The sequence below is a fragment of the Idiotropiscis lumnitzeri genome, chromosome 17, assembly GCF_059441095.1.
Source record: "Idiotropiscis lumnitzeri isolate Australia: NSW breed Sydney's pygmy pipehorse chromosome 17, RoL_Ilum_1.0, whole genome shotgun sequence".
Lineage (NCBI taxonomy): Eukaryota > Metazoa > Chordata > Actinopteri > Syngnathiformes > Syngnathidae > Idiotropiscis > Idiotropiscis lumnitzeri.
Genome location: NC_142407.1, coordinates 4,922,112 through 4,948,736, shown reverse-complemented (window position 1 = coordinate 4,948,736; position 26,625 = coordinate 4,922,112). Strand labels below are relative to the sequence as shown.

Below are 26,625 nucleotides of genomic sequence, written 5' to 3'. Positions count from 1 at the left end.
CACTTCACACTTAACGAAAAACTGCAAAAAAGTAAAAAAGAATAAAAAAAAAAGGACACTGGACAATTTCCAGTGTATTTGCCAAAGAATTATGGAAACCTTTTTGTCGGGAGTTTGACTGCTTTCTGGACAATAGCAGAGTAGTAAATGTGTTTTATTTGCTTTGTGTACTATCTGGTGTAGTTCATGCCTCCAGAGAGCCGGGCTGGCTGGAAGGAACTCTGGATGGTCGAATAGGATTGATTCCTCAGAACTATGTGGAATTTCTATAGCGCACCAAATGAAGCAAAGGACGACACTGGACTTGGACGAGACCAAACTGGACTGCAAGTGCGAGGGGGGAGCACACTTGATGTTACACACCGGGAATTCACTTTTTTTTCGTGGGGGGAGAGCTGATGCGACGCAAGCGCAGACTTTGGCGAGATCTCGGAGTTGCACTGGAGGGAGCCTCTGCGGTTCCAGCTGTTATTGGATTAGTTTGGATGGCTTCCCAAGTCCTTGCAAAGACGATGTGCTAATGAGCCTGGAATGTGTGCGAGTGCGTGTGAGCGCGTGTGCGCCTGAGAGCGGAAAGGAACTGATGCACATTAGCTTGTTTCTCCCTTTCTGTCTTCTTTTGAATCACACTGACTGCTTATGGAGATCTTCCCGCAGATGCTGATGGCAAATTGAAGTGTTCTGTCACATTGGATTTGAATACAGACCACCTCCAACACACACGCGCACACACCCACACACACACATCCACCACCAACGAAATTAAGAGCATTTTTAAAATGATTATTTCTTCTACAAGCCTGTGCCTGGATATTGTTTGAGGCTGTAGGAGGCCCCCAGGGCGGGTCAGTCAACACCTTTCCATGCAGAAGCCAGGGATCAAAAAAAAAAAATGCAAGCAATTTCAAACATGTAACCAGCTGTTTAGGCACTTTTTTTTTAATGCTTGACCCTACATAGCTTGTAAGCCTCACTCAGGGGATTCTTATCCAGCACATCAAACTGCCAAATTCTTTTTCAAAATTTCAAAACCTTATTAAAAGTGTCGATACAACACGTGTAAATGTGATGGCATTATGCCATGTTTTGCTTATCAGAAGGAATCAAATTATTCAGTTCAAAACACAGTAATGCATTTCCCATCCAAAAACTGACCAAAACATCTGAAATGTATTCTGGGGCAAAATAGAATAGTAATGAAACATTTGTTTCAAATGAAAGGAATGATTTACGACACAAATGCATAAAAAAATTATAATGTTAGAGGTTTGTGGCGGGACATTAAACAAATGTCCTTTGGTGTTATTCTAAAACTCAAATAAACATTTTCCCCAATCTGCAGTTGAGTAAATAAACATCAATAAATGAAGAAAACAGTAACACTAAACGAGGATTATTAACTTTGCAAATTTGTTCGTCTCAGAAAACCTTCCAAAAGGTAAATATTAACGCTAATATTGAGTAAACTTGATTTGGAAAAAAAAGTGTTTCGTTCCATCGCAAAGTACATCTTGTGAATAAATAAGCATAAGCCGCCCTGCCGCGGGCCTCCATCGTGTTCCTGTGTACAAAGTTGGCGTTTGCCCGCGTGTGTCCAAAGTGTTAACAGCGCTAACAAGAAACTCAAGCGGGAGTTTAAAAAAAAAACAAAGCGTCAATGTGAAATGAGACTACTTTTATTTATGAGACTTTCTTGTAATCTGAGCTGAGGTGTTTTAATGACTTTGTACATATCTACTTACATATACATTTGATGATTTTTTTTTCTTTTTAAGTATGACATTTTTATATTTGCATTCTTAGCGTATTAACTTAATTCCTTTATTCCAGCTTTGATGCTTTTTGGTATCATTAAAGTTTATTTACAGCCTTAAAAATTGTGGAATTGCTGAATGAAAGAAATGTTGCGGCCGCTCTTCTGGATGTCTCTTTCTTTTTTTTTTTTTTAAATGCATAATTTCAGTTAGTTATGCAGCAGTCACATTTCTCACGTGTTTGGGGAGCCAGAAAAATCAAATAAAACATTTCAAAATGTTTATTTTGTGGTGTGTGGAAATACATATTCTGCCTGCACTGAAACGTGCAATATACTTATAAAGTTATTTCTTAATTTGGGATTTGTTTTTAGGTCACCTACTAACTATTTGTCAGCAAGTGAGCAAGCTTAAATTTTGTCAGGGTTGTGTATATTGTGGCAAAATGCGAAACACTAAAAAGATGTGATTCAGTGGCCGGTCAGGCTGGCTTCAAACCATGCAAACACGGCTTTTTGAAACTCTTGAAAATCCAAATTGCCCCACACCAGCTGATGGAAATTTTTTTGGATTCTGTATGAAATACAGCCAATGAAAGTGGTTGGATCAAAATTAACGAAAGGGTTAAAAATCTGCTTTGCGTGATTTTAAAAAGTCATAAATTAGGCTTAGTTTAATATGCAGATATCCATCCATCCATCTTCTGTACCGCTTCTAATTTTGACCAAAGTTTCATTTAATTCGGACAAAACACTAAGAAACGGGGCCTAATTAGAGTTGGGGCCTGTTTTTTTTTTTTTTGGGTCACCCTGTATTAAAGTACTGATATTGTATTGAGCTCATTTAGCGAGACTTTGACAATTCTCAAAGTAGGCAAAACTAGGTTTTGCAGGTTGCTTGTTTTTAGCACATTTTAGTCAGAGATGGAGAGCAAAAGGGTTGGAAAAACAGTTGACTTTATTGAGTAATATTTCTCAAGTCAAAATCACTTCCCGCCAGTCAACCAAATAACAACACAAGAGAATTCAACATTGAATCAAAGAGGTAAAAATATTGACACTGACTACAGAGCGGGTGTAAATAATACACAAGTCATATCAGAAACTATTTGTCCTTTTTTTATATATATACTCCCCTCCCACTCTAACAAACATTGTACATTGTGTTTGCATTTATTACATTGAACCGAAATACGAACAAAACATTACGCCATACACACCAGCGAAACGTGATCGGCCCTTAAAATTTGAAAGGTGATACTTAATACAAAATAAACTCTCATCGACCAACATGAACGTAGTGCATTTTCGTTCCGGCTCTGGTCGATTTACACGTGATTTACATTCCATTTTTAATTTACTTTTTTTGTATTGTTTTTTTTTGGTGTGGGTGTGGCTTAAAGTGACCAGTATGTCCTCAACATCAACAGTGATCAGATCCAAAGAAAGAAAAGATGCCTTTCAAAATAAGATGTGTAGTAAGTGCTACCTAAAATGTTACTGAATACTTTTTTTTTTTTTTAAGTTGTTGGCTCCTCAGCTTTGGTCACAACATTTTACCTCACGAAAGCCCTTTCACACAATAACCCGTAGCATTTACATTGTCTCCACGAGAGGAACATATTCAACGCCGCATTTACCTTTGAACACAAACCGACAACAATCAGACAGCAATGTGAGAACTTGCTAAAGTGATTCCGATTGAGCAGATATATTGAAAAAAACAGTCTCCTGGTTTGGATTTTTTTTTTTGTATGCCTCTCCGTCTCCCATTTAGTTTTGTAGATATGTATACATCTTGAAGCTGAACGCATTTCGGCAAATAGAGGGTTTGTGCGAGAGTAATCTGCAAATAAAACGTTGAGGCTTTTGGGTGAAATTATTTATTTACGCATGCAGATAATTAGATCCGAGGCGAGGGTGACGAGTGATTGGTGAATGGCAAAAACGACTCTGTCAGCCTCCCTGCCACTCAACCTGCCGACGACACTTTGCGTCAATTTGATGTCAAAATGTCAACAGCATGATGAAGAGAACAGTTTACCTTTCATTGTAATCCACTATTTACTGATTGGTCCATTTGTGGATCAAATATATTTGTTCATCTTAGCATTCCGATCCCAGGTGTCACTGCCGTTTGAGTTCAAAGCACTTGTAGAGTGTCTATTTATCTGCGCCAAGACGCAACGTCTGTGCGGAAAGCGCATTTGGGTGAATTTTGTCTGACAGTGACAAATATACCAAATCAAGTCAACTTTGACACAAACTTTCCTTCTGGGACAACTGAGAAAAGTCAGTATCACTATGAAATCCCGTGGATGTCCTCATCAGAGAGGAGCAGAACAACACAGCAACTAAGGTCTTATTATAAGTGGCCAAACAAATAACTTTTTTTTGTTTTTTTTTAAATTTTTTATTCATTGGATTTTCATGATTATGGCACATCCCACAGATTGCTCAGCCGACTACAAAGTGTGTCAATTGTGAATGTGTGAATTTAAGTCCATTTATTATTTAGCAAAATGAGTAGTCCTTTTTAGTCTATGAAATTGCTGTCCACCTGGTCATTATGAAGTAACAGCTCCTTTGAGAAACACTCTGATGCTTTCAGTGACACTCCAACCAGGAATTTGTCTTTCTTCAATCGGGGATAAAGTAAATCATTGCAGAGAGTGAATATTTACAGTTTTGTAATTTTCATCATATGTGTTTGGTTGGATAACAAGTCCACTCTGTTAGAGTGAAATATAAACTGATAGGGATGCACAATATATCAAAAAAATATATATATCAATATCGGGACAACAGCCGATGTAATATGCATATCGCTAAGAATTTATATATTTGTCTGTATTATTGTTGTATTGCACTGGAGAGGGGAGCCCTCTAATCTCGTTGCACACTTGAGTACAATGACAATAAAGGGATTTCTAATTCTAATTCTAATTCTAAATATGTGTTAAATAGGGCAATAATATTGATATGGCTGGAGTCAACATCCATATCGCATGTTTTTTCCAATATCGTGCCTAACCACTGTAAAGAAAACCTTTCAGAAATTGGAATATTTGTTTAATGGTACATCATCAACGGTAATACTTTATAAAAAGTACACAGTAATAAGCATAAGCTAAGCATTTGTAAATATTGAGGTCAACATTTATAAAGCGGATTTCTGACATGACTAATCATTTGCATATACATAATTTGTAAATACCTCATTATAAAGTGTTACCCGTCGTTATTTTGCAAGGTACCACCTGACATTTTCTTTATCTTATATGCAACAACTGTATACTGTATGCAGTTGCGCAGCAAATGGCTTTGCAATTTTTAAGGTGATGTGAATGATTATTTATGTCAGAAATGTACGTTATAAATGATGACTTCAGCATTAACAAATGCTAAGCTAATGCTTTTTAGTGTTTACTTATTATAAAGTGTTAGCCAGTCAACTTGCTAACAGAATCATATTGCTCAAATAAAGATCTGCCATGTGCTCATAAAATGGTAACAACCAAAAATGTCCATCCAGTCATGAAGTAAATGTGCCGTAGCTTGGCCAATATGTATTCATTCCAGCATGGAATCTACCGAATTCAACGAATATTAAAGTAAGTGGTGAAAATCTGATTATTTTGGTGAAAATAATACGTCTGAAAGGCACCATATGAGGATACATAATGCCTGAGGCAGTTGTTTTTTTCCCTTAAATCGATACTTATTTAAAAGAAAAAACAAAAATAATGTTTCGACAAGAAGCTGTTTACACTGTACCAAGTATGTTGGCACCCCTTATGTACACGAAGTATTTGCACGTGTGTGTGTCTGAGAATGTGTTCGCCCAAGGCATGCTGTGCCGTTAGCCCTAAGTAACGCACAAAGTCCAGTCGCCATGGCAATCAAGCCCATTAACTCCTCCGGAGCCCAACGATGAAAATCAATGGGCTCCAGGTTGTGTCCTAAGAAGGAAAATACTTGTTTTCCATCACTGGTTGACAGGCACTCATATATAACTGTGTGAGATATAAATATGTACAGAGTGTTATTGTATGTATATACTATGTGTGTTACTTATGTAGGTGTGTATAGTGCATGTGGGAGCGTAAAAAGACAATTTTGAAACCCATCCCTAAAAGCTACCATATTTAATATTACCTGCATTATAATAATAGTTAGTGATCAGTACATTGAAGCTGGTGTACATTGTGAGAACCTCATACCGTATATGAGCACCCTGAAGCAAATGGTCACAATTGGAGCATCACGCACCAACACATTCACACACAAGTCCAGAAACATCAAACCAATAGAAGCCATCAATTTTAAACCTCCTGTGACTTTTGGCACCAGTGACCGAGCCTGAGCTTTTTATTCTCTTTCTTTTTTTTTTTTTCTTCTCAAAATGATTTTGCATCGCATTTGAAAATAGTGGAGCAGAGAATAGAACTTCATGGGACTTTTTTTTAAACATCTTGCAAAAGAAAAATATTTTAATATATTATATATCTCTATATAACTCTTTCTATTTCCTTTTAAATGGTCTCTTGAGTCATTATGCCTCATAAGTGATTAAAGGGTTCATCTGCTGAATGTGATATAAAAATTATACAATGACCACAAATTTTGCATTCATGAAAACTGATAATTATTCACAAGAACTTAAATGCGTAAAGGAGCAAGAAGGACCGTGAGAGAAGAATCCCGTCATGGAATTCAATGTTAGAGAAAAAAAAAGTTGTAATATTGCAAGAATAATATGTCAAAAACTGGTACTACTGTAATTAAATTGAAAAATTACTTCAAACAAACTTATTAAAAAATTACTCATAAGAAATGTGCTTAGCTTATCAAATGGGAGAATCAATAGGACTCATTGTCACTTAATAATTTCCTCTAAAATTCCGACTTCATTTCATTTCAGAATTCGGCAACCTTTTCCCCATAAAATTATGATTTTATTCTTGTGATAGCACAATAACTTATTCAACCTTTTGTCCAAAAATGATCAATCATTTTTGTTGCCCTGAACATCTTATTCATCAAATTCTCACATTCAACTTGTTAAACTATGTCCTCGTAATATGATGACTTTATTCTTGCACTACACCAACCTGATTGGTGAATCCTAAATTTTATTTTCTTGTTAAAATTGAAACTTTCTCAAGATATTTTGCGCGCAAAATAAAAGAGGGTGCAACTTGTTTCTAGTTACGTGACCGTATTATTCATCGACTAGTTTTAATGTCATAAATGAATGAATTTTGCGTTACGACTTCATTCTTGAAATAATAGTTTTACTCGTAATATTTATTTTTTTCTCATAAATATTAACTTTACTCACTTTATTTAAAAAACAAAACAAAACATTTTTAATGAAAATTACAAACGTTTTCATCCCCAAAAAATCATTATGATTTACGCTAGTTTCCCCTTCATAATATATAACAACCTTTATGATGATGTTTTCCTTTTGATGAGGCTTTACTCAGTCAAGAATGTTTTCACACCCTGTGAAAAGTTGCGCAAAGTTTCGCTAGCGTGTTAAAAAAAAAAGGAAAAAAATCTAATGCTATGAAGAGCTTTTGGAGCTGAAAGGCACTGGTTTCCCTTCTCACTTGTACGCGCTGTTGCCGAATGGACTTCAAAGCGAGAGTGTGTGCAATACAACAACAGGAAAATAGATATATAGATAGATTTCATTTTTTTTTTTCAGTCGCTGAGATTTTTCTTTTCAGTTGCTGTGTTTAGTTGCTTGTTACAAGCTGAAAGCAGGTCGGGATATATTATATACACATATAGGAAAAGAATTCATGACATATTTGACACGTTACATTCTGAGGGTCGGCGGCGGGAGACGCGGGAGCGTGATCAGCACGTGACTGTTTGTAGCTGTCGACGGTGAAAGCATGTGACCACCAAATTGAACACCATTCGGTCTCAGGAGGAGTAGGGGGGAAAAAATATTTCCTCTGAAAATCCAAATTGAAAGGCGGTTGTCAAACCTGAGCGAGGATGTGGCAGTCAAGTGGGGGGGGGGCAATTAAGGCATGGCTGGACGCGGGGGGGGCGGCGCTCACTTTTGATGAAAAAGCAGCTGCTTGACGCTGCCGTCTTTGACTTTTGGTATCTGGTTGGTGATGATCTCCGCCAGCATCTCGGGGAACTCCACACTCAGCGTCTTGTTCATGAACGTGTAGAAGCAAATCTGAAGGAGATCCTCCACCATCTAAAAAAGACGCATTTGATTCAATGTTCACATTCATTCATGGTCGACACTTTTGCTACACTGTAATGTAGCCAGCGTACAGTTTGGAAAATAATTTACATTTACAATATCGCAACAGATGCTATTAACATTGAAACTGCTGGCAACAAAAGTGAGCACACCACAAAGTGAAAATGTTCAAACTGGGCTGAAATTATCCAAAAATTGATTATCAAAAGTATTTAATGATTAGTTTGATAATCGAGGATTTGCCGATTTTCATGTAGTATTATATCTAACATATTGATTTTGCAGGTGGCAGCATGGTCAAGTGGTGGTTACCACGTCTGCCTCACACTTAAATTCTCGGTTCTGACCCGTCGGTCAAAATTGTGACGATGTGTATGACGTGTGTGTGGGTGTGTGTGTGTGTGTGCGTGCTCACCCCCTGCATGGAGTCCAGTAGCTTAGTGAGCTGGTAGAAGCGTTGCCAGTTCTGGCTGGTGTTCTCCTCTCGTTTGACGATGGCTTTTCCCAGCTCCTTAATGTACGTCATGCGGATCTCATCGAACACCGCCTGACTCTTCAGCCCGTCTTTCGGCACTGAACATACATGCAAAGTTAAAAAAATAAAATAAAATTTAAAAAAAATGTTAATTTGGAGTTAAACCAGAATGCTTCAAAGTCAACCAAAACACACACATCGTGTGTGACAGTAAAGCTCGTAAGACATCAGCTCAGTGAGCATCTAAAGTCGTCAGTTCAGTTGTATTTAACTGTTCTGTAAATGTATGCAAAATGTGAGCACTTCCGAAGGACCCTATGGGAGCCTTGTGCCTGAGTTTGATGATGCTGATGAATTGCCAGTCAACACAAACATCCCTTTTCCAGAATGTACATACAGGGCAGCTCCCGTGCTGCTCATATACGGTATGTTGAAATATGAGAACATAACACAGAAGAGGATTATCACACTCGCCGCTCGAGATAATGTAAAAGCACAGGGAGCACGGCTGAAAGGGAGTTTTCATAACTCCAGAGGATACCAAATAAGATTCGCCCTTCTTGCATGACACTTTATGAGAATGTGAGTATTGTTTGGGGAGATGCCGATAGATGCTTGTTGCTTGGCTGAAACGTCAAAGGATGAAATGAATAAACAGAGCGGGAAAAATTCTCTTACTTTTGTGATTATGACAGTATGCAACAAATACAATTTGAAAATTAGGGAAAGGTTAATCACTAAAATATAGTCAAATAGCTTGCTAAAATATAGATGGATGGAGCACAGAAATGCAGCTTGCTACATTACATAAAATACAGAAATTAGCTGTTCCTGTGATTGATATGCTATATAAGCTCAGTTGCTAGCAAAGAAAACTAGCTAAGTTACAAAAATAGTTAGCTAAGAAAATTTCTGCAATTTTACTAAATCTTTTATATAATCTATGCATCTAAAACAGATAATCTGACAAGAAAATAAAATTGATAAAATAAACAATGTATACAATATTTCATTCATCCATCAATTTTCTATATTGTTTGTCCTCTTCGGAGTCTGGGATTTAATATTTACCACTATTTTTTTTTATAAAAAATGTAGTTACGTAGATTAACTAAATTTGTAGCTTTTCTCCGAAAAGTAGCAGGCTACAGCCTATAAAATAAGTAGCTAGTTAAGATGGGGATTTCAATAGATAGCAAAGGAAACTAGCTAGCTAAATAATAATATGCAGTAGCTTGAAAATGTTTAGTAAAAGCAGCATTTCTTTGTCTCATATTCCCACGGGATATTGATGATTCAATAATTTTAGCTTTTAGCACAGTTACCCCGTGGCATTATGGGAAAAATGTAACAGATATTATGCAGTGCAGACAATAAAACCATAAAAATGACAAATAAACAATGTTTACTAACTTAATGTATGTCGGCCAAATACCATAAAAAAAATCTATATATATTTAAATACTTTATCTGTTTGTTTTCAGCATATAGCGCTCGATCATATTTGCAAATTGTTTTGAACAAGTTTGCCAGTCAGAATTGTTTACTCCACTTTGGCAGTTGCACTGATTTTTATCCATATCAAGCCAGCGACAAGTGACGTCATTCGTCATGAATCCAACTGAATGAACCTGGAAGCAAACGAGAAATGATTCATCTTGTCTTGACCTGATATTTTCGGCTTGCCTCCGGGGAGCTGATGAAAATAGCTTTGAAGTCAGCATCGAAATGTCATTGTCCTTTCTGAGTTCATCCCTGAGCCAGCCAATCACCCCCAAAGAGGTGCAAGCAACACACTCACATTTTCCTCGATTTATCATTTGTATTCTCAATTTGCCGCCTATTTAAGAGCGACGTTAGGCCAAATGAGGCGGTGCTGCTTGATAATTACCTGTGCTGAGAAGCAGCAGCACTTTCATGCACAGGTACTCGTCATAGGACACCTCCAGACGTACAAACTCCGTGCAGATCTTCAGCATCTGCTCGCACTGCTCCGTCATGAAGGGAAGCTTCATGCGTTCTCTGAGGAAAAGCGAGACCACAAGAAAGGTCACATAGTAGTACGGGAATAGTCACTGTTATCATATTATAGGTAGATTTTGTGTTTTTGTGAGTATAATTAAGTCTTTTCTGTGACCATAAAAATTCTGGTTCCAATGAGATAAAATAATAAATAAATATAATAAAACAAAACAACAAACGACAAAGAAAACCGAATTAATAGTTTTTAATTTTTTTAAGTAAACATTTTTGGATCAAAATAAAATAATAATAATAATAATAATACTTCCATTTCCTAAAAAAAAAAAAAAAGTATATTTTCATATATGTTTTAGATTGAAAACAAACAATTGTTTCCATCTGCCTTTTTTTTTTTTTTTTTTTTAAAGTCACAAAAACGTGACCCGGTTGAAAGAGAGAGAGATGCGCGAGCAGCCGACAATACGCACTGGTTGATGACGAGGTCGGGGGCGAAGCAGAGCATGCTCCCGTTGCACTGCTGGTACGACCTCCAGCCCAGACTGAAGGACATGAGGAAGAGCCACGAGCACTGCAGTAACGTCATCTGGTCATCCAGGTGCAGGTTACGGAAGCCTGGGGAGGACAAGTTACCGGGCATCAGATCCAGTACAACTTCGGGATTAAAAAAAAATAATAAATAAAATTTATATATATATATATATATATATATATATATATATATATATATATATATATATATATATATATATGTATATATTTTTATTTATTTAAATGAGGAATGATAAGAATCGGTTCGATTCAACGCACTCAGCTTCTTTTGAATAAAAAACAATTTGGCCCGATTAAATTCAACAAAAAAAATACTTGGGGGGGGGGGGGGGGGGTGAATCACATGCAGACCCAATTTATTTCAAAGCAAACTGCCAGATTGAATTAAAGTTAACAAATCGCGGCTGTTTAGAGAAGTCATTAAAAAAAACTAAAACAAATATGATTCATTCATTTAAAAAGAAATCCTTTCACGACGCATTTGTTTCCAACAGAGTTATGTAAAAGCCGCCCCCACTAAGAGGCGGCCTTCACTATCACTGTGGCAAACTGCCAGCTGGGACAATGCACACGCACACACACGCACACACGCACGCACACAAACTTGCACACGCAGCCGAATAAGGTGAAGCAGCTCATCTTGGCCTTTCTCTTGTGTGAACCAGCCAAAATGTCTCCACAGTAAAAGGACGTCACGGGTTGTGCCACACACAAGGAAACAAACAAAAAGCTCATGTTACGTTTTCATCAGTACTTTTTTTTTTTAATGAGAGAGAAATGTGAACTGTGGTTATTGTGGAGCAGTATTATCAATCAAAGGGAGAAAATCCTCAAGAGAATACTTGCAGCGATTAGCAGGTCATGTGTCTGCTTTCTCATGATCAGCGCAGGGCAAATCACCACTTGCAATTCTTCACGGCTTGTTGTCATCTTTGAACCCCCCGCCCCCCCCCCCCCGCATGGTTTTTGGGCATTGCATGACTTGTGATGGCATTTTTAGCACTTGTTGTGGATCCCATGCAACGGCGACTAAAACGGACAGCATCCAAGAAGTCCAACATTCAAATAGAAAAAAAAGGGAGAGGGAAATCTCTCCAATGAAGCTAAGCAGGGACGATTATTATAACGATTACCCGATTAAACGATGGGATAATCAGTAGAATACCCGATTTAGAAAATATTCGATAGCTCCGGCCCTGCATGCAGCTTAATGTTACCACCCATTTGAATTGTCTTTTTTATTTTAAATTATCATTCCCAACCGTCCAAATCCATGTATCATCAAATGTGACTTTTAACAAAAAATTGGGTTGAAAAAAATCACAAGCCTTAATATTTTGTAAATAGTTTTTCTCCATATACACACAAAGTTGGATCAGTCAGTTTTCCCCTGATTTAAAATGTAATAATTTTTCCTTTTTAATCCAAATTGAAGTAATTAACATCAATCCAAGTGCCATTTTGTTGCCTGAATCTTGAACACGGTCTGCTGCGCCTGGATGATGATGAATGCAACGAGACAAAAGGAACCTTAGCTTGGCCTCATTAATGCCTCTTCTGCATTTCACATGATGAGCTAACAGCCTCGGTCCAAATGTGAAGTGCCTCATGAAAGCCAATCATTAGGCCTCGTCTCAAATGCCGACATCACGGGTCGGTGTTCAATTTGGTCACATCTCACTCTATGACATTCATTCTTTCAATCATCCATTCATTTTCTTAATGGTCACGACTCTCCTAGCAGGTGAGTTGGATCATAAAAGTCATTTGAAAAAATACACATACTGTATACATACGTATAAAATATATGCATTTTTTCATTTTAGTTTTTCATTTATTCACATTTAATCAATTTACATTTTTTTTATAATAAAATAAATCATTTTAATTATTACTCATAATTAACATAAATCAATTTCAAATTTGTAATTTAAAAAAGTTAATATCCAATTAATTTTATTATAATTCCTTCAACCAATATGTGTAATGTTGAATGTGTAAATACCTATACATATTATTATTATTTTTTACATCAAATCAGTGAAGCACTTGTTTAATATTATGGGACTCTTGGTGAGATTGAGATGAAAGTGCTCAATGAGTCTTAAATTTGGCCAAAGAATTTTGTCTATGGTTTCTGCCCAGACTTGGCTCACGTTTCCACCCGTCGGTGTTAATTACAAGCCTGACGGCAAACGAGAAGGCGAGCGAGGCCATGCCGGAGGGGCCTCTCATTACCTGGCAGCGACTTAGCCCACTTGACGGCCGAGATGACCTGCTGCCCGCCGAGCTTGTTGAGCGTGCTCATGAGTCGCGATGACGTGTCGGGCAGCGTGCCGTCGTAGCCTGAGTAGATGATCTCCGGCTCGATGGCCTTGAGCACCGACAGCATGGCGGGGACCAGCTGGGGCATGCAGGCAGGGATAACCGCCGTGGGTGTGGCGGGGACGGGCATCGGTGCTCTAATGGTCTGCTGTTCTCCCCTCTTCAGCTTCTTGTTCTTCCTCGCTGGTGGGACATGAAAAGATGGGTCAATATCACCCAATAAGTGGCAATTTTTAATTCAACTTGATATTACTGTAATTACAAGAATAAAGATTTTTTTCTATTTTATATTTTGTTAAACATGTATCGTGATCAATCGGCCCCTAATCGTGACTGTTTCGGCATATGCGGCTCAATGTTTTTCATTGACGATCACAAAAATCACCTGCAGCCTGCACTTTGCAGCATGCATCCAATCAGAGACCAGCCTGTGTGTAGTCTCCCCTCCCCCTTTTTCCTCAGCATTTTCTGCACCGTCAATTTGAAATAATGTCATGTTTTTGGAAAATAAAAGGATGGAAATTTGAATTCATATTATTCATCTGTTTATTTATTTTAAATTTGATTCGTCAATGAATCCCCCCCAAAAACTTCAGGTTGGGGGAATATTAAAGCATCTCTAAAATTGTAAAATGTGTACCTCATCCAATATGATCTCATTCATGGATGTGTGTGTATGTGGGAGAGAGAGAGAGAGAGAGAGAGAGAAAGAAAGAAAGAGAGAGAGAAAGAGAGAGAGAGAGAGAAAGAGAGAGAGAGAGAAAGAGAGAGAGAGAAAGAGAGAGAGAGAGAGAGAAAGGCATAATATAATTGACGAACCTGAAAATTTGTACAAATAAAAAATAATCTAAAGGACTCGAGGACGGACCGTGAAAATTGCCCCGGCCACATACAATCCAGGAAAAAGCAAGATGAAGATTTGGAGATTGAAACCTCAGTCGTGTCAAAAAAACTGTCAGCAGTGCACAGCGCTAGCACGTGGATTGGTAGGCTTAATGGGGGCTTGGGCTCATATACCGTACACCGAAGACACATTTAGTCCGCCACACTTTCTTGCTCTCTCCCTCTCCTCTTCTACGGTTACTATGACAACTAGGAGTCCCACAACAACAGTGGTGTCCATCAAATCCCTCAAAGTCTTTCTTCCTTCTCTCACACAGCACAGCGTATTGATTACGGCTTTTTCAAATCCAGATGGAACGTCAGGCGAACGACATGACAGACTTGTGGAATTTGCCGGTATGTATTTATGAACTTAATTGTATATACAATTTCACTTGATCTGCAATGAGTGATGGACACCAATGCAAAACGTGGACTTTGACCTCATCGGTTTTCTTCATGTAGAAAAGATGTTCTTAAACCTTTGACAAGTGCCACCTAAACAAATTCTGAGCGCCACCATCATGACCAACATAAAATGCAGTAGCCTAGTGTTCATCAAACCAAAAGAAAAAAAGTCTTTTATAGTCAAACGATTAAATTTTTTAACTAATTAATCGCAAAAGAAATTCCATAATTAATTGCATTTAATCACATTTTTCAACTACAAGTTTTTTTAAGCTTACATCTGAATTAATGTAAAATAACCAAATATTAAGTGTATTTTAATTCAAAGACTGCTCTAAAAGCTTTCTTTGATCATTTAATACAATCTAAATGGAGTCATCTTTGCATTAATTTTTCATCGAAACATTTCTTAAAACTTATACATTCCGTTCTTCAAAATATCTATAAAAAAAAATAAAAAAATAATAATCTCAAGTTAACGCTTGGGCTAATTTTTACAGCTCTAGTTTGATTTCTAAAACGTACATTCTATGTCACTGTAACATTATGGACTATTTGAACATTAACAACTGCCCTTAAATAACGGAAAAAGTGCACTTAGCAGTGATTCGTTTACATATCATGTAGCAGCATTAGCAAAGCAAAGCTACATTCAAGCCTTGCTAGCTGTTTTAAAACTGCAAACTACCCCTTTAACTGCTGAGTCCATTTGAACTCTTACTGAATACAAGAATGGGAATTTTGACATGCGGTCATCATTTTCTTGCCATCGTTAAGCATTACGCCATAATGTTTGACAATTTAAAATCTTTTGTTTTACAAATTCTAGTTTTACAAATAACTAAAACAATCTCATAACAATGGTAAGGTGTTCCAAAGCAAGGATCTATGAAGCATTTACAGGGTTTATGATTAAGTTCAACCTCTGGAATGGATCCAATCAACTTCTATAGAACTTATTAGAGTGGCAGGTGAGCAGCTAACTTTGGGCAAGAGACAGGAGACACACTTGACTGGTCCCCAACCAGTCACACTAATTTTATTTCCATGATCTTTGAAAGAAATCAAATCAGAGGTCAAACAGGCTTCTGTCTTGTTGTCTTGCATGGAACAAAATGCCCCCATATAAGATATTGATCGGCGAGCTTTAGCGGTTTAGCACAAGTGGAGGTGACCTTTGGACAGAGGCGGTCTGGCCGTGAATCAAGTCTTTGTGCTAAGCTAATTCGAAGTCTGCTGTGGCTCGCTTTATGTGGAGAGGCCACAAACAGGGGACGTGTTATCTCTCACTGTTATTTTGGCTTCAGCCAGGTCTTATTACCTCCGCTTTGCAGGAGGAGGTGCGTTAACACGGTGAATGTAGGTTGAGGTGCGACGCATCTTGTTACCAAAGTGAAAAAATATATATTTGTACACCAGTTTCTGCGGTCACACAATTGAACACAGCTGACTCCTTGGAGGTATTAGAACATCTTTCCACCAAGTAAAACCATTCCCAGGTGGCATAATAACACGTCTGTGAAATGTTCTGGTCAAAACAACCCAAGAAACAGCAATTAAAGGGCATTTATCACCCTTTAAACAGCCATGTTGAAAGTCGCAGGATGAACTTGATGTCACTTTGCCATTTGTACCTTGCAGGTTGGAACATAGGCCAAATATCTTACTTCATTAACGCTACCATGTAGGGCTAGCAAGAATCCGAGGGCTTTCTGAAAGCATTGAATCATATCCTTTTCAGACTTGGATCAGGACGAATCTTAGATTGTGTGAGGGAAGCTTAATATGTGTATGCGATTAAATGCTAATTGTTAGCATTAAATAAACCATTCAGCAGTGTATCAGAGCTTTTAGCGTTAGTTTGCTGCACTGCAACAAACAAAACAACAAGTGCCGTTAGCTAACTTCAGTTCACCAGCCAGCTAGCTACCTAGCTAGCTTTGCTATATAATGGATTACCTTGCTTAAGAGAGCCAAGTCAGTGACTGCCAAAAAATGACTTTTTTTAATTTGACAGTTTCATATTTATGGCCAAAAAGTTTTTTTTTTTCCCAACAATTATTGTAGCAGTCAGAAATGTTTGTTGTTTGTCCTCTCTTTGGAATGACCATCCACAAAACATTAGACAAGAATCATTTGTCATCTTTAAAACTCGTTTCATTTTTACTATTTGGCTTTTGATTCAGCATGAAACTTGGTTTTGGCGTGACTGTTTTGGCACTTTTTACTGTTTTCATTATTAATTTGTTTTATTGTCTGTCATTGTATGACTTAGTTTGTATACAGCGGTGGTTGTCTTAGTGGTTTATAAATATAGTTCAATTGAATAGAGACATGTCTTTTATTTTATTGTTGTATATCTATCACCTAAGTGTTTTACATATGAATATTAAAAGCAATTAGGAATGGTTAATGATTGTCTACAGCGTGTTCCGACTAACATACAATTCGGGGGTCATTGTCATAAGAACAGAACTACATCCGAAACTGAGGACCCCCATTAGTGTGTTTATGTGAGTTAACACTAATGTGAAGCTGTCCAAAAATACAAAATAAATAAAGAGAAACTGGGTGGATCTTTGTGCAAGTAGCTGCCAAGACATGGTTGGCTAACCTAGACAAGTGGTTTGACTTCACACAACAAAATGGAATCGTGAAACTGAGACCAATTGGCCTTTATGATGAGCTCTCTTTTAGTGACTTGGCTGCATTTCAAGAAAACTGGAACAGCAAACCTGATCAACATTTCAAGATCATCTCATTTGTCCTCAGTGTGCCAGGCTCAAATACCTTTGAGGAGAGGATTTTCTCTCTGAAGGCCATTAAATGGTCAGACTCAAGAAACAGATGCTGCACAGAACTGTTCTCAAAAATGAACTTCAAATATGTGTAAACTGTGAGTTGTCATGTAAAATCTTCTCTCCGACTGTGTGGAAGGACAGGAGACTGCTTGAATCAGTCAAAAGCAGCCAAAAGTATCCATGGAAAAAAAACATTTTGGTAAGTCACACTCGTATTTTGCATTTCAGTTTGACTTATACCTGTTTTTTGATGTGACGTTTCATATGAGGTGACAAAGCCTACAGTAAGGATTAAAGGGAATGTACGCACGTTCTGTATTTAGAGTTAAATCAAAATCAGAATTTACACTCAGTTTACACCACCATGCACGGTGCGTGCACCTGTCCCTCATTTAGGAGTGAGAAAGTTGGCAACCCTAACTGTGACCTAAAAGTCGGGCCAAAATTTAAGGCGCTTGCTAAGAGACACATTGTCAGAACAAGGCAGATCCCTTGGTTGTTGAATTTCATGAGAACTATTTTTATTCAAGCAATTAAATCTCTTAAGCTCTTTTTCCATGATGTCCCCGATAAAGGTTTCAATTCCAAAAGGCAATCATTGTTTCAAATTCATCTATGATTATTTTTGCTTTAATGATAATTACCATTCATTGTGAATTAAATTAAGAATATTCAAATAAAAAAAAGGCAACATATTAATAAATAAATAAATACATTTTTAAAAATTCCCTTCTTTCAAATTGTGAAGGTTTACCTTCCAAATTCATTCCAGCTTGAAGACATTTGCGGAAGCGGCAGGCCGGACAGTTTTTCCTGCGGATCTTATCGATGATGCAATCGTTCCTCCCTGCGCACAAGTAGTTGTGCTGCCCTGTTAAAAAAAAAAAAAGAAGAAAAAAAAGACAAAAACAAGACATAGGAGTCAGTCAACATCAGCAAGCGAAAGCAAAAGTCTGCGAGTCAGACGTCTCCCATCCAGTACAGACGCCTTCAAGTTTGAACATGTTTCTTGATAAGACACGTAGAACCTAACAATCAGACATGCACATTCCGCATTGTAAGACTGTTTATTTCAAACTGGTGGAACAAGACAAAACGGTGATTAGTACAAGGTGTGCAATTTAAAGGTTGAACATCTCATGCAACTCAATTTACAGTAAATAGCCGAAAAACCCGAACATAAACATTCGAGAGAAATGACGGACAACGCATGGATTCAACAGTGTTTTCGGATGCATGCGCTTTAGAACTAGCAACTGCAATGTAACAGATTACAATAAATTTGGTTGGGAAAGGACTAGTTGAGCATTTAATTTGATCATCCAGCCATTTCAACAGTGCTTGTCCTTTGTAGGTTGTTTGGGGGGGCTGACTTTTAACAAGGGTACAAACTGGACTTGTCGCCAGCACATCGTACATAAACCAAGAGTCATGTTCAGAACCAATATAGACTGAGGATAATGCGAATGGGCTCATGATCGGGTTTAAGAGGTGACATTAGCAATACTTTTCGCTTTCTGAAATAAAAGCTTTATTCTTCACCGGTTTTACACAAGTTACTTGTATCCACTTTTGCTGAAACAATAATCTCATTTGAATAAATGCATCATGGAGCTTTGCCATGATGGACTGCTATATTTTGTAAAAATGGGCTTTTGCACTCCCGTACAAGCATATTGATAGAATCTTTCTTTAAATGTTCTGAACTCCTGCTTTATTTTCCAGTATTGCACTGAGGTCCGCTTCCCATAGCTGACATCATGGTGGCCCCTTCTTCAGACAGCAACTAAGTTGCCTCAGCTCATTGCTGCTTGAATTGGGCGCTCTTTTGGTTTCAAATTGCTTTCAGACATGATTAACATAAGAATTGTTCATTATTTTTTTGAAATATGGTTGTTTGAGGGGAATGTTCTTATCTTCTCTTTAATTGTCAACATAAGTATGATGCTGCCGGAGGAATTATGCATGCTAAAAAGCTCAACTTCCCATGCTGCCAAAGACACAATTAATCATTAATATATTTGCTAGATTGTTTTTCAATGAATGAATCAATGATTATGGTTATTTACCTTATTTTCACAACCATAAGGCACACTTATAATTCTTAAATTTTAAACGTGGACGGGGCGCCTAATAATGCGGTGCACCGAGTTCCAAAATCTGTAAAAGTTGTGACTTTCTCGAGCGCTCCGCCGCTTGACTGACTGGGATCATTTCCAGGCCACACACTGCTTATATAGAAGAAAGGCGGACGTGACTGAGTACAGCATGCCAACGTGAAAGAGGATGCAAAAGGCACGCCCCCTGGTAGGGACTGTAGAGCAGCAAATGAGCTTGGTTGCCGTCATTCCGGGGAGGTTGATGAAGGGACTCCAACCGTTCGGTGTAAACAGGGCGCTCAAAGTGAAACCGCGAGTGGACAGATGCCGGACAGCTTTACTAAGACCGGGAGGCACCCCCGGTGACTTACGCCACAATTTGGGAATGGATTATGGATGATTGGGCCTAACTGTCAGCCACGTTAAAAAAAAAAAAGAAAAAAAAAAGAAAAAAACTCAGTTTTGCTCCCATTGACTTTTTAAGAACATACGCTAGCTAGCATGCTAGTTTACATTTTAGCGGGCATGGATGCTACCATATATTTTAAGCTAGTGTATCTTTTACCATGCCTGTGCCCAATAATGCGGTGAGTTAAATACAGAAATACCACCCATAACTGAGATGGCACCTTTTAATACGGTGCGCCTTATAGACGTGAAAATAAGGGAGTCAGTTCAGTTAAGAACTGAGCAGCTTGAAGCTGTTCCAAGAGTGTGCTGCATATTTTTAAATACTAAGTGGGCCGTTTTTTTTTTTCTACTTGAATAGATTTGCCTCAAAAGGGGAGCAAAGGTCACAGTTAATATGATATGATCTGACCTACTCATAAATAATAATCCGTACGAGTAGATGAGCCTCTTAGACCTTAAATCATTAACAGCTTTTGGATAAATGTAGTGTTCTGTCGCATATATATATATATATTATATATATATATTATATATATATATATATAATATATATAATATAATATATATAATATATATAATATAATATATATAATATATATAATATAATATATATAATATATATAATATAATATATATAATATATATATATAATATATATTATATATATATATATATATATCATATATTATATATTATATAGATAGATAGATAGATAGATAGATAGATAAATATCTAGATGAGTTTTAGAATAAACTGTGTGTCCCCCTTGATAGCACAAAAGCAAATGTTTTCAAATCCAATGTATAGACACTGTTATGCGAGCACATATTGTGCGAGCTCGAGTCGGCTCTGCTTCGGCATCAGACAGACAATACACGAGTGACGTCATCGATAAAATGAACAATTAAGTGTTCCAGAGAATGCTACCATGTGCAACAGTGGCATGTTTTAAAAGTGCTGCTCATAAACAGGAGTCGGAGCACATTTACTGGATGAGTCACAAGCTCAACCATTGGCTTTGTATCGCTTGTTGGGATCAGGACGTGACAAGCCTTTCAAATGCCTTCCTTTGCGAAGGCGAAAGAGTCTCGAGCCGATACCTCGGTAATGTATTACAAAGAAAAAAAAGAGTGCATCTAAATTGTCTGAATTATCTTTATTTATTGATTTTTTTAAATTCTTTTCACCCAAATAAAGGTATGCCAACATGATAACTTCTTATATGGCTGTGAATCAGATGTGGTACAAATCATCCATCAATGCATTATCTATACCGCTCCTCCTCACTAGGGTCGCGGGGGGCGCTGGAGCAAGTGAACAAATGAAATATTTAATTCTTTACTTTCATATCATTAATATGATTATCATCAGGAGTCTTATTATTAATAAAAATACGACTGTTACGTGAAAAAGCTTGAATGCAAATGAGCGGCCATGTGTGACCTTGTTCCAACTGATGCGGTGTTAAAGCAACATTAATTAAATGTCTTAAAATACTAATGAATGCGACTATTTTCGAGCAATGTTAACTTATAATAATGGATGACAAAACAATTCTTTTTTTAACATGTTTTGTTCATAATTTCAATGATGAGAAGATAATGAAGATTATACCAATAAGATTCGAGAAACAAAAACGTCATGGAGGATTTACGGTTTGTCTTTCTCGCTGTCATGTGATTCCGAGTTCTCCGGTATTCCTACCACAAAAAGAAAAAAAAATAGGTCCGTTCAAGACTCTAAATTAGTCTGAATATTGGTGTGAATGCTTTTCTCATCTACTGTGAACGGACTTGAGCGGGAAATGTTGTTGACAACCGGTTGAATCGGTCCGCAATCAACTGCCAGAATTGCATGTCCATAACCTGCGAATTGATTTGCAGTCCAGATCGGTCGTCGGTTGCAGCCGCTCGCCGGTTTCGCAAACAATGCCGGAAAAAAGCCATCTGTGGTGTGACAAGTGGCAGCTGACGCCAAGTCAAATTTGCTACATGCTCAGTGAAGGTCGGCTACTTTGAACCCTGGACTACAATGACAAGCTGCAGCGGCTGCTTCTATAACAATTTCTCAACATATTTGTCTCCGAAAACGTGAGAAAACACAACAGTATGGATGGTGTCGGGACAATATGCAAATAAGATGACAAACCAGCAAATATTGGATGTTCTTAGCTTAATCATAACGCCAAATGGGTGAACACTCAAAAAGAATGCCTGGAAACAAACGTAATAATAAAGTGAAAACACAATGCATCAAATTCCTCCGCAGGTTATGCAAATAATTTATGGGCATAGTAATTCATTTAATGATTTTTTTTTTTCATTTTGAAATAGTAATTACGACTTAACACAGTAGTACATGAATGGAATCTAGACAGCAGAATCGGGCACTTTTATGACATCAATGTACTCTACAATTAATTAAATCTCAATTAGATACACAAATCATCTTTGCCAAGCAGATACACATTGAACATACAGTTACCTAAGCAGTACGTTGTGTTCTTGTGCTAAAGCGCACCTTGTTAATCCCAGCGTTACCAATAAAATGCTCCATGTGCAAAAGGGTTGAATCCATATTTTCATGCAATGCCAGAAGAGACTGGGTGTTTTCGCAAGCAAGGATACAGAACACGGGGACAAATCATCAGAAGAGCGTATCATCATGATCATCACCAGAACGATTAGCATTATTATTAAAAGTTGCATTTATTTACCATCACTCTTTTGTCGTGCTCTCCATCCTTCGCCATTGAGAAAACGACCGGAAAATGGAGAGGGCAGGTGGTTGTTTGAGGATGGGTGCGGGGGCGGGGGGGAGAAAAACAAACAAAAAAAATAAACAGCTGTAACAATTGTCTGAAAAAAAAAAGATGAATATTTGTCCAACCCTTCAATTTGAATTGCAAAACATCACACACATACGAGTGGCCGTCCAGCATACTCTCAGGCAAAGGCCCAGTTAACTACTTTGGATTTTGTCAATATTATATGTCATATGGTAAAGCGGGGTACACAAATTGCAATTATCGAGTTTAATTTAATTGTTTTTCAAATTTCTGATTATTGAAATCCTCTAAAACAAAGCAGACAAACTCAAGTGAATCCAAAACAGTGGTTAGTCATCCTTGCTTGGACAGGAAAGCATAGAGAAAATGTGTAGTCATGCATAAAAAAAAAAAAAAAGGTCAGAACTACAGTTGGAAAAAACAAGCTATAGAAAACGCAGAGAAGAAGGAGGTTCTGGATCACGCCGACTTCAGGCCCAGCAGAGGTCGCAACCAGTGGGGACCATCAACCGGTGAGAACGACTGCACCCAATCGCCCTGAGAGTCAATGGTATGGCTAAAGCTACTTTTCCACCAAGCGGTACAGTTCAGTTTTCAAGACGGTAAACAGAGATCAGACTTGCGCGTGCAAACGCTCATTTTCACTCCATTTGATTAATCAATTAACTCAATGACCGTGTTGCCTATAGCGTCAGCTAGTGATGGGTGAATGAAGCTTCAAATCTGCTTCATGAAGCAGTTGTAGTATTTTTAGGCTCCAGTAGATGGCACTCTCTGTTCAACATTGGGCTGAAAGCACACTGACTTGCTCTTTTTAAACACTTTATTTAAACAACAGTGCCATCTAGAGGACTAAAAAATACAACAAACGGGTCATGAAGGAAATTTGAAGCTTCATTTTCCCATCATTAGCATCAGCCACACAAATTAAACAAAGAAAACTCAACTGTAGCACTTTGTGGAAACGAGGCACGAGTGTGCGGTCTGAGTGCATGACCAACCTTCCACGGCCCTCTTGAAGAAAACCTTGCAGCTGCCGCACGTTACCACCCCGTAGTGGCATCCGGAGGCTTCGTCGGAACACACCAAACACACTTTGTGGGCCTGCCCATTGGGTTTGGATTGACCCAGCACTGCAGAACTGTTGGCCTCTGCTCCTGGGCGGCGTGTGGAGCTAGAAAGCAGACAGAGGAAGAGAAGAATATATATTTATGTGGCATGGAAGTATGGAAATCTGACGTGTGTGACGAATACAAGACAGAGATGTGCTTGTGGAGATGTTATGGCGTTGTTGCTAGGAGTCATGGAACATTGGATAAACGTAAAAAGAAAACCAATAAACATCACGACCGTGCCGAACTTGCTCATATTGATCTTGTCTTTCTTCTATGTCAAAGGTAAAACTGTCAGACACAAACCCAAGTAGAAACATTCTGAAAATATCGTCCAAGTGAACTGTCACGTCACGGACCAGAACATAACCATTTCTCAATAGATTGTGCATTCTTTTCAGAACAAGCAAGTTGTTAGCGCTACATTTTTGGAGCGGAACACTTCCAAGAAACATACTTCTCCTGCAGCAACAAGAAAAAAATAAATCAAAAGAGAGGAATGATGTCATGGCACGGCCGGAATGTCTATGTTATTACACCGAATTCATTGGCAAAATGCAAACTGTAATAATTCTCCAAATCAGGTTCTGTGCATACTTGAAGTTATGGTTACATTTGGTCAGAAGCGAACAATGCACAAATGATGAATTTATTGGCGGAAAATGTTTCTTGCTGGTCCCAAGGGCTGGAAAAAAAACAAACAAACAAACAAACAAAAAAAACATACGAAAGTGAAACAATTCTACTGGATTAGAATTTACAACTTTAATGAAAGGAGCAAAATCGCAATATTTGCATGCCGCTTATGACATTAATATAATGCAAAATATTGGCAATTCCGTTCTAATCATTTCAGAGTATCACGCATTAACACATACATTTTGGTGACAATCAATTTTTTTTGGGACATTAAAAAATGTTTTACTTTTTTTTTGTCTATGAAGCAACGAGGATAGGCAACCTTACAATGTGAATACAATTAAATATACTGCGAGTTTTGTTCAAATATGAAAACATTGATTAGCCATTTCCTAAACATGTCCACATAAATTTGGGTGAGTATCCATCACGGTGTTGTACTTTGTGCCACCGTAACGGACCGGTGGCACACCGCTGTGAAGTACAGTGTTGATTTCGCTCGCAGGTCACCTCCACAAAAAAAAAATGTCTTCTGATTTTCTTTGTGGAAGGAAGAATATGAAACCTGAGTTGTTTAGGCATGCTAAATTTTGAAAATACTTGCAGACATGAAACCATATTTATAGCACAATAGACCAGGAAACAAGTCCAAAAGGAACAGTAGCGTTACAACACGGACCACGTCACAATGATTACAGAAACCGGTTAAAAATTTCAAATATGGAAAGTATGTCATTATTTTGAAATTTAATTAAATGTTTATTGTTTGATAACAAATCCTAATAGAATGAATGAAAATGAATTTAAAATTGTGTTACAGCTATTGTGACTAAATATCCCGCAAATCCTAACACAAACTTGCCACGATCCCAACTTGACTTTATGTAGCAGAGCGAGTTCAGCACCCGGGCACAGTGCCAGCATAAGATGTAAATATGTCAGATTCCAGCTATGCATTATGTCAATGTCAAACAATCATCGCTGTGTAGACTAGGAAAGCAATTTCTTAACTCTAATGGGAATGTTCTGTACATTGTGAAGCTTGGTAATGACGCGGAACTTGATAATGATTTTATATGCAGGCCCTGATATCCCACTTCATATGCGGCATGATGCCCCCTCTCATTTAATTATTCATGTACATAGTGCTAGTATTCATAAATATTCAGTTACCCAACCCAACCACACACACACACACACACACACACACACACACAGTCGAAACTGACACTGGCCAGCATCTCACAGTCTCTCGGAAGGGCGGCGCTGGCTTATATAACCCGGACGGCGGCTAAAGAGGGAGCCTAAGTGTTGCATCTTGGAGGAGGCCCAGTTAAGAAGGTTAACCGTGGCTTACTTAGCAGCCAACTTGCCCCGATCCCTCTAAGCACACGCAGACAAGTTGCCAAAGGGGAAGAACGGTTCCTTTGCCAGGAATCTGACAATATACAACTGCTGTGAAGATGGTGTAAACAGATGATGGGGGCGGGCCGGGGTGAGCAGGAAACTCATTCCTGCAGTCTGGAATGAAGTGTGTGAGCCTTGCATTACAGAGATGAAAAAGCATGTCAAGTTAACCAGAACATGGGACAATCTTCCATTTATTTCATTACAGTATAAGCTCTTTGGATGCCGCCAGGAACATGGTGTCGCATTGAGGGGGCTGACACAGACTCATCCACCTGTATGGTATTAATAGACATGGTGGTTTTTTTTGGGTTGTTTTTTTAACACCACACACTACTGCCTTCCCAAGTGACCAGTCCAAAGTGTAAGATGCCAAGTTAGCTGGGAATGGCAGCAGTTCACCGTGACTTTGAAGGGGACAGACAATACTGGGTGTCCCAACAAATGTACTCTCCCGTTGACTGATCATTAATTTTTCACGGTACCTCGTCATGTTTTGGGTTTTCATTGACAAAGATACAAGTCTAATGAGTTTGAGTAAAAGAGAATAACAATAAATCGGAGATACACAGAATGGGCGCTTTAAAATTAACATAATTTTCCAGGTTTTAGATGATAATGGGAACATGGCAAATGAAAGCTAGGATTTGTCATCAGAATTCACTTCTTTCATCCATCCATTTTTTTACAGCAATAGTCCGTAATAACCACAAACTTATATATGAATGGACCAACAATGCCGCTTACGCGAAGTG

The 26,625-nt window shown here is 38.0% G+C and overlaps 2 protein-coding genes across 3 annotated transcripts in view; one reads left to right on the top strand and one right to left on the bottom strand.

The window, feature by feature from the left end:
- Positions 1-2,036, top strand: part of LOC148319820 (rho GTPase-activating protein 26-like) — a 62,489-nt gene extending 60,453 nt beyond the window's left edge. The window contains exon 25 of the mRNA XM_088279355.1: positions 184-2,036. Coding sequence (XP_088135481.1) covers positions 184-272 — 89 coding nt within the window. The 3' untranslated portion in view covers positions 273-2,036. The remainder of the gene's footprint in view (positions 1-183) is intronic.
- Positions 2,037-5,886: 3,850 nt separating this feature from the next.
- The window catches only part of LOC148319819 (glucocorticoid receptor-like), a 54,007-nt gene continuing 33,268 nt past the window's right edge, over positions 5,887-26,625 (bottom strand). The window contains exons 3-10 of one of the 2 annotated variants that reach the window (XM_088280272.1): positions 23,714-23,886; positions 22,641-22,667; positions 18,169-18,285; positions 13,237-13,506; positions 10,917-11,061; positions 10,358-10,488; positions 8,407-8,564; positions 5,887-7,982 (exon numbers count right to left, since the gene is read on the bottom strand). In XM_088280272.1, the coding sequence (XP_088136398.1) occupies positions 7,830-7,982; positions 8,407-8,564; positions 10,358-10,488; positions 10,917-11,061; positions 13,237-13,506; positions 18,169-18,285; positions 22,641-22,667; positions 23,714-23,886 (1,174 nt within the window). In that variant the 3' untranslated portion in view covers positions 5,887-7,829. The remainder of the gene's footprint in view (positions 7,983-8,406; positions 8,565-10,357; positions 10,489-10,916; positions 11,062-13,236; positions 13,507-18,168; positions 18,286-22,640; positions 22,668-23,713; positions 23,887-26,625) is intronic. The other variant, XM_088280273.1, reaches the window with a different exon arrangement.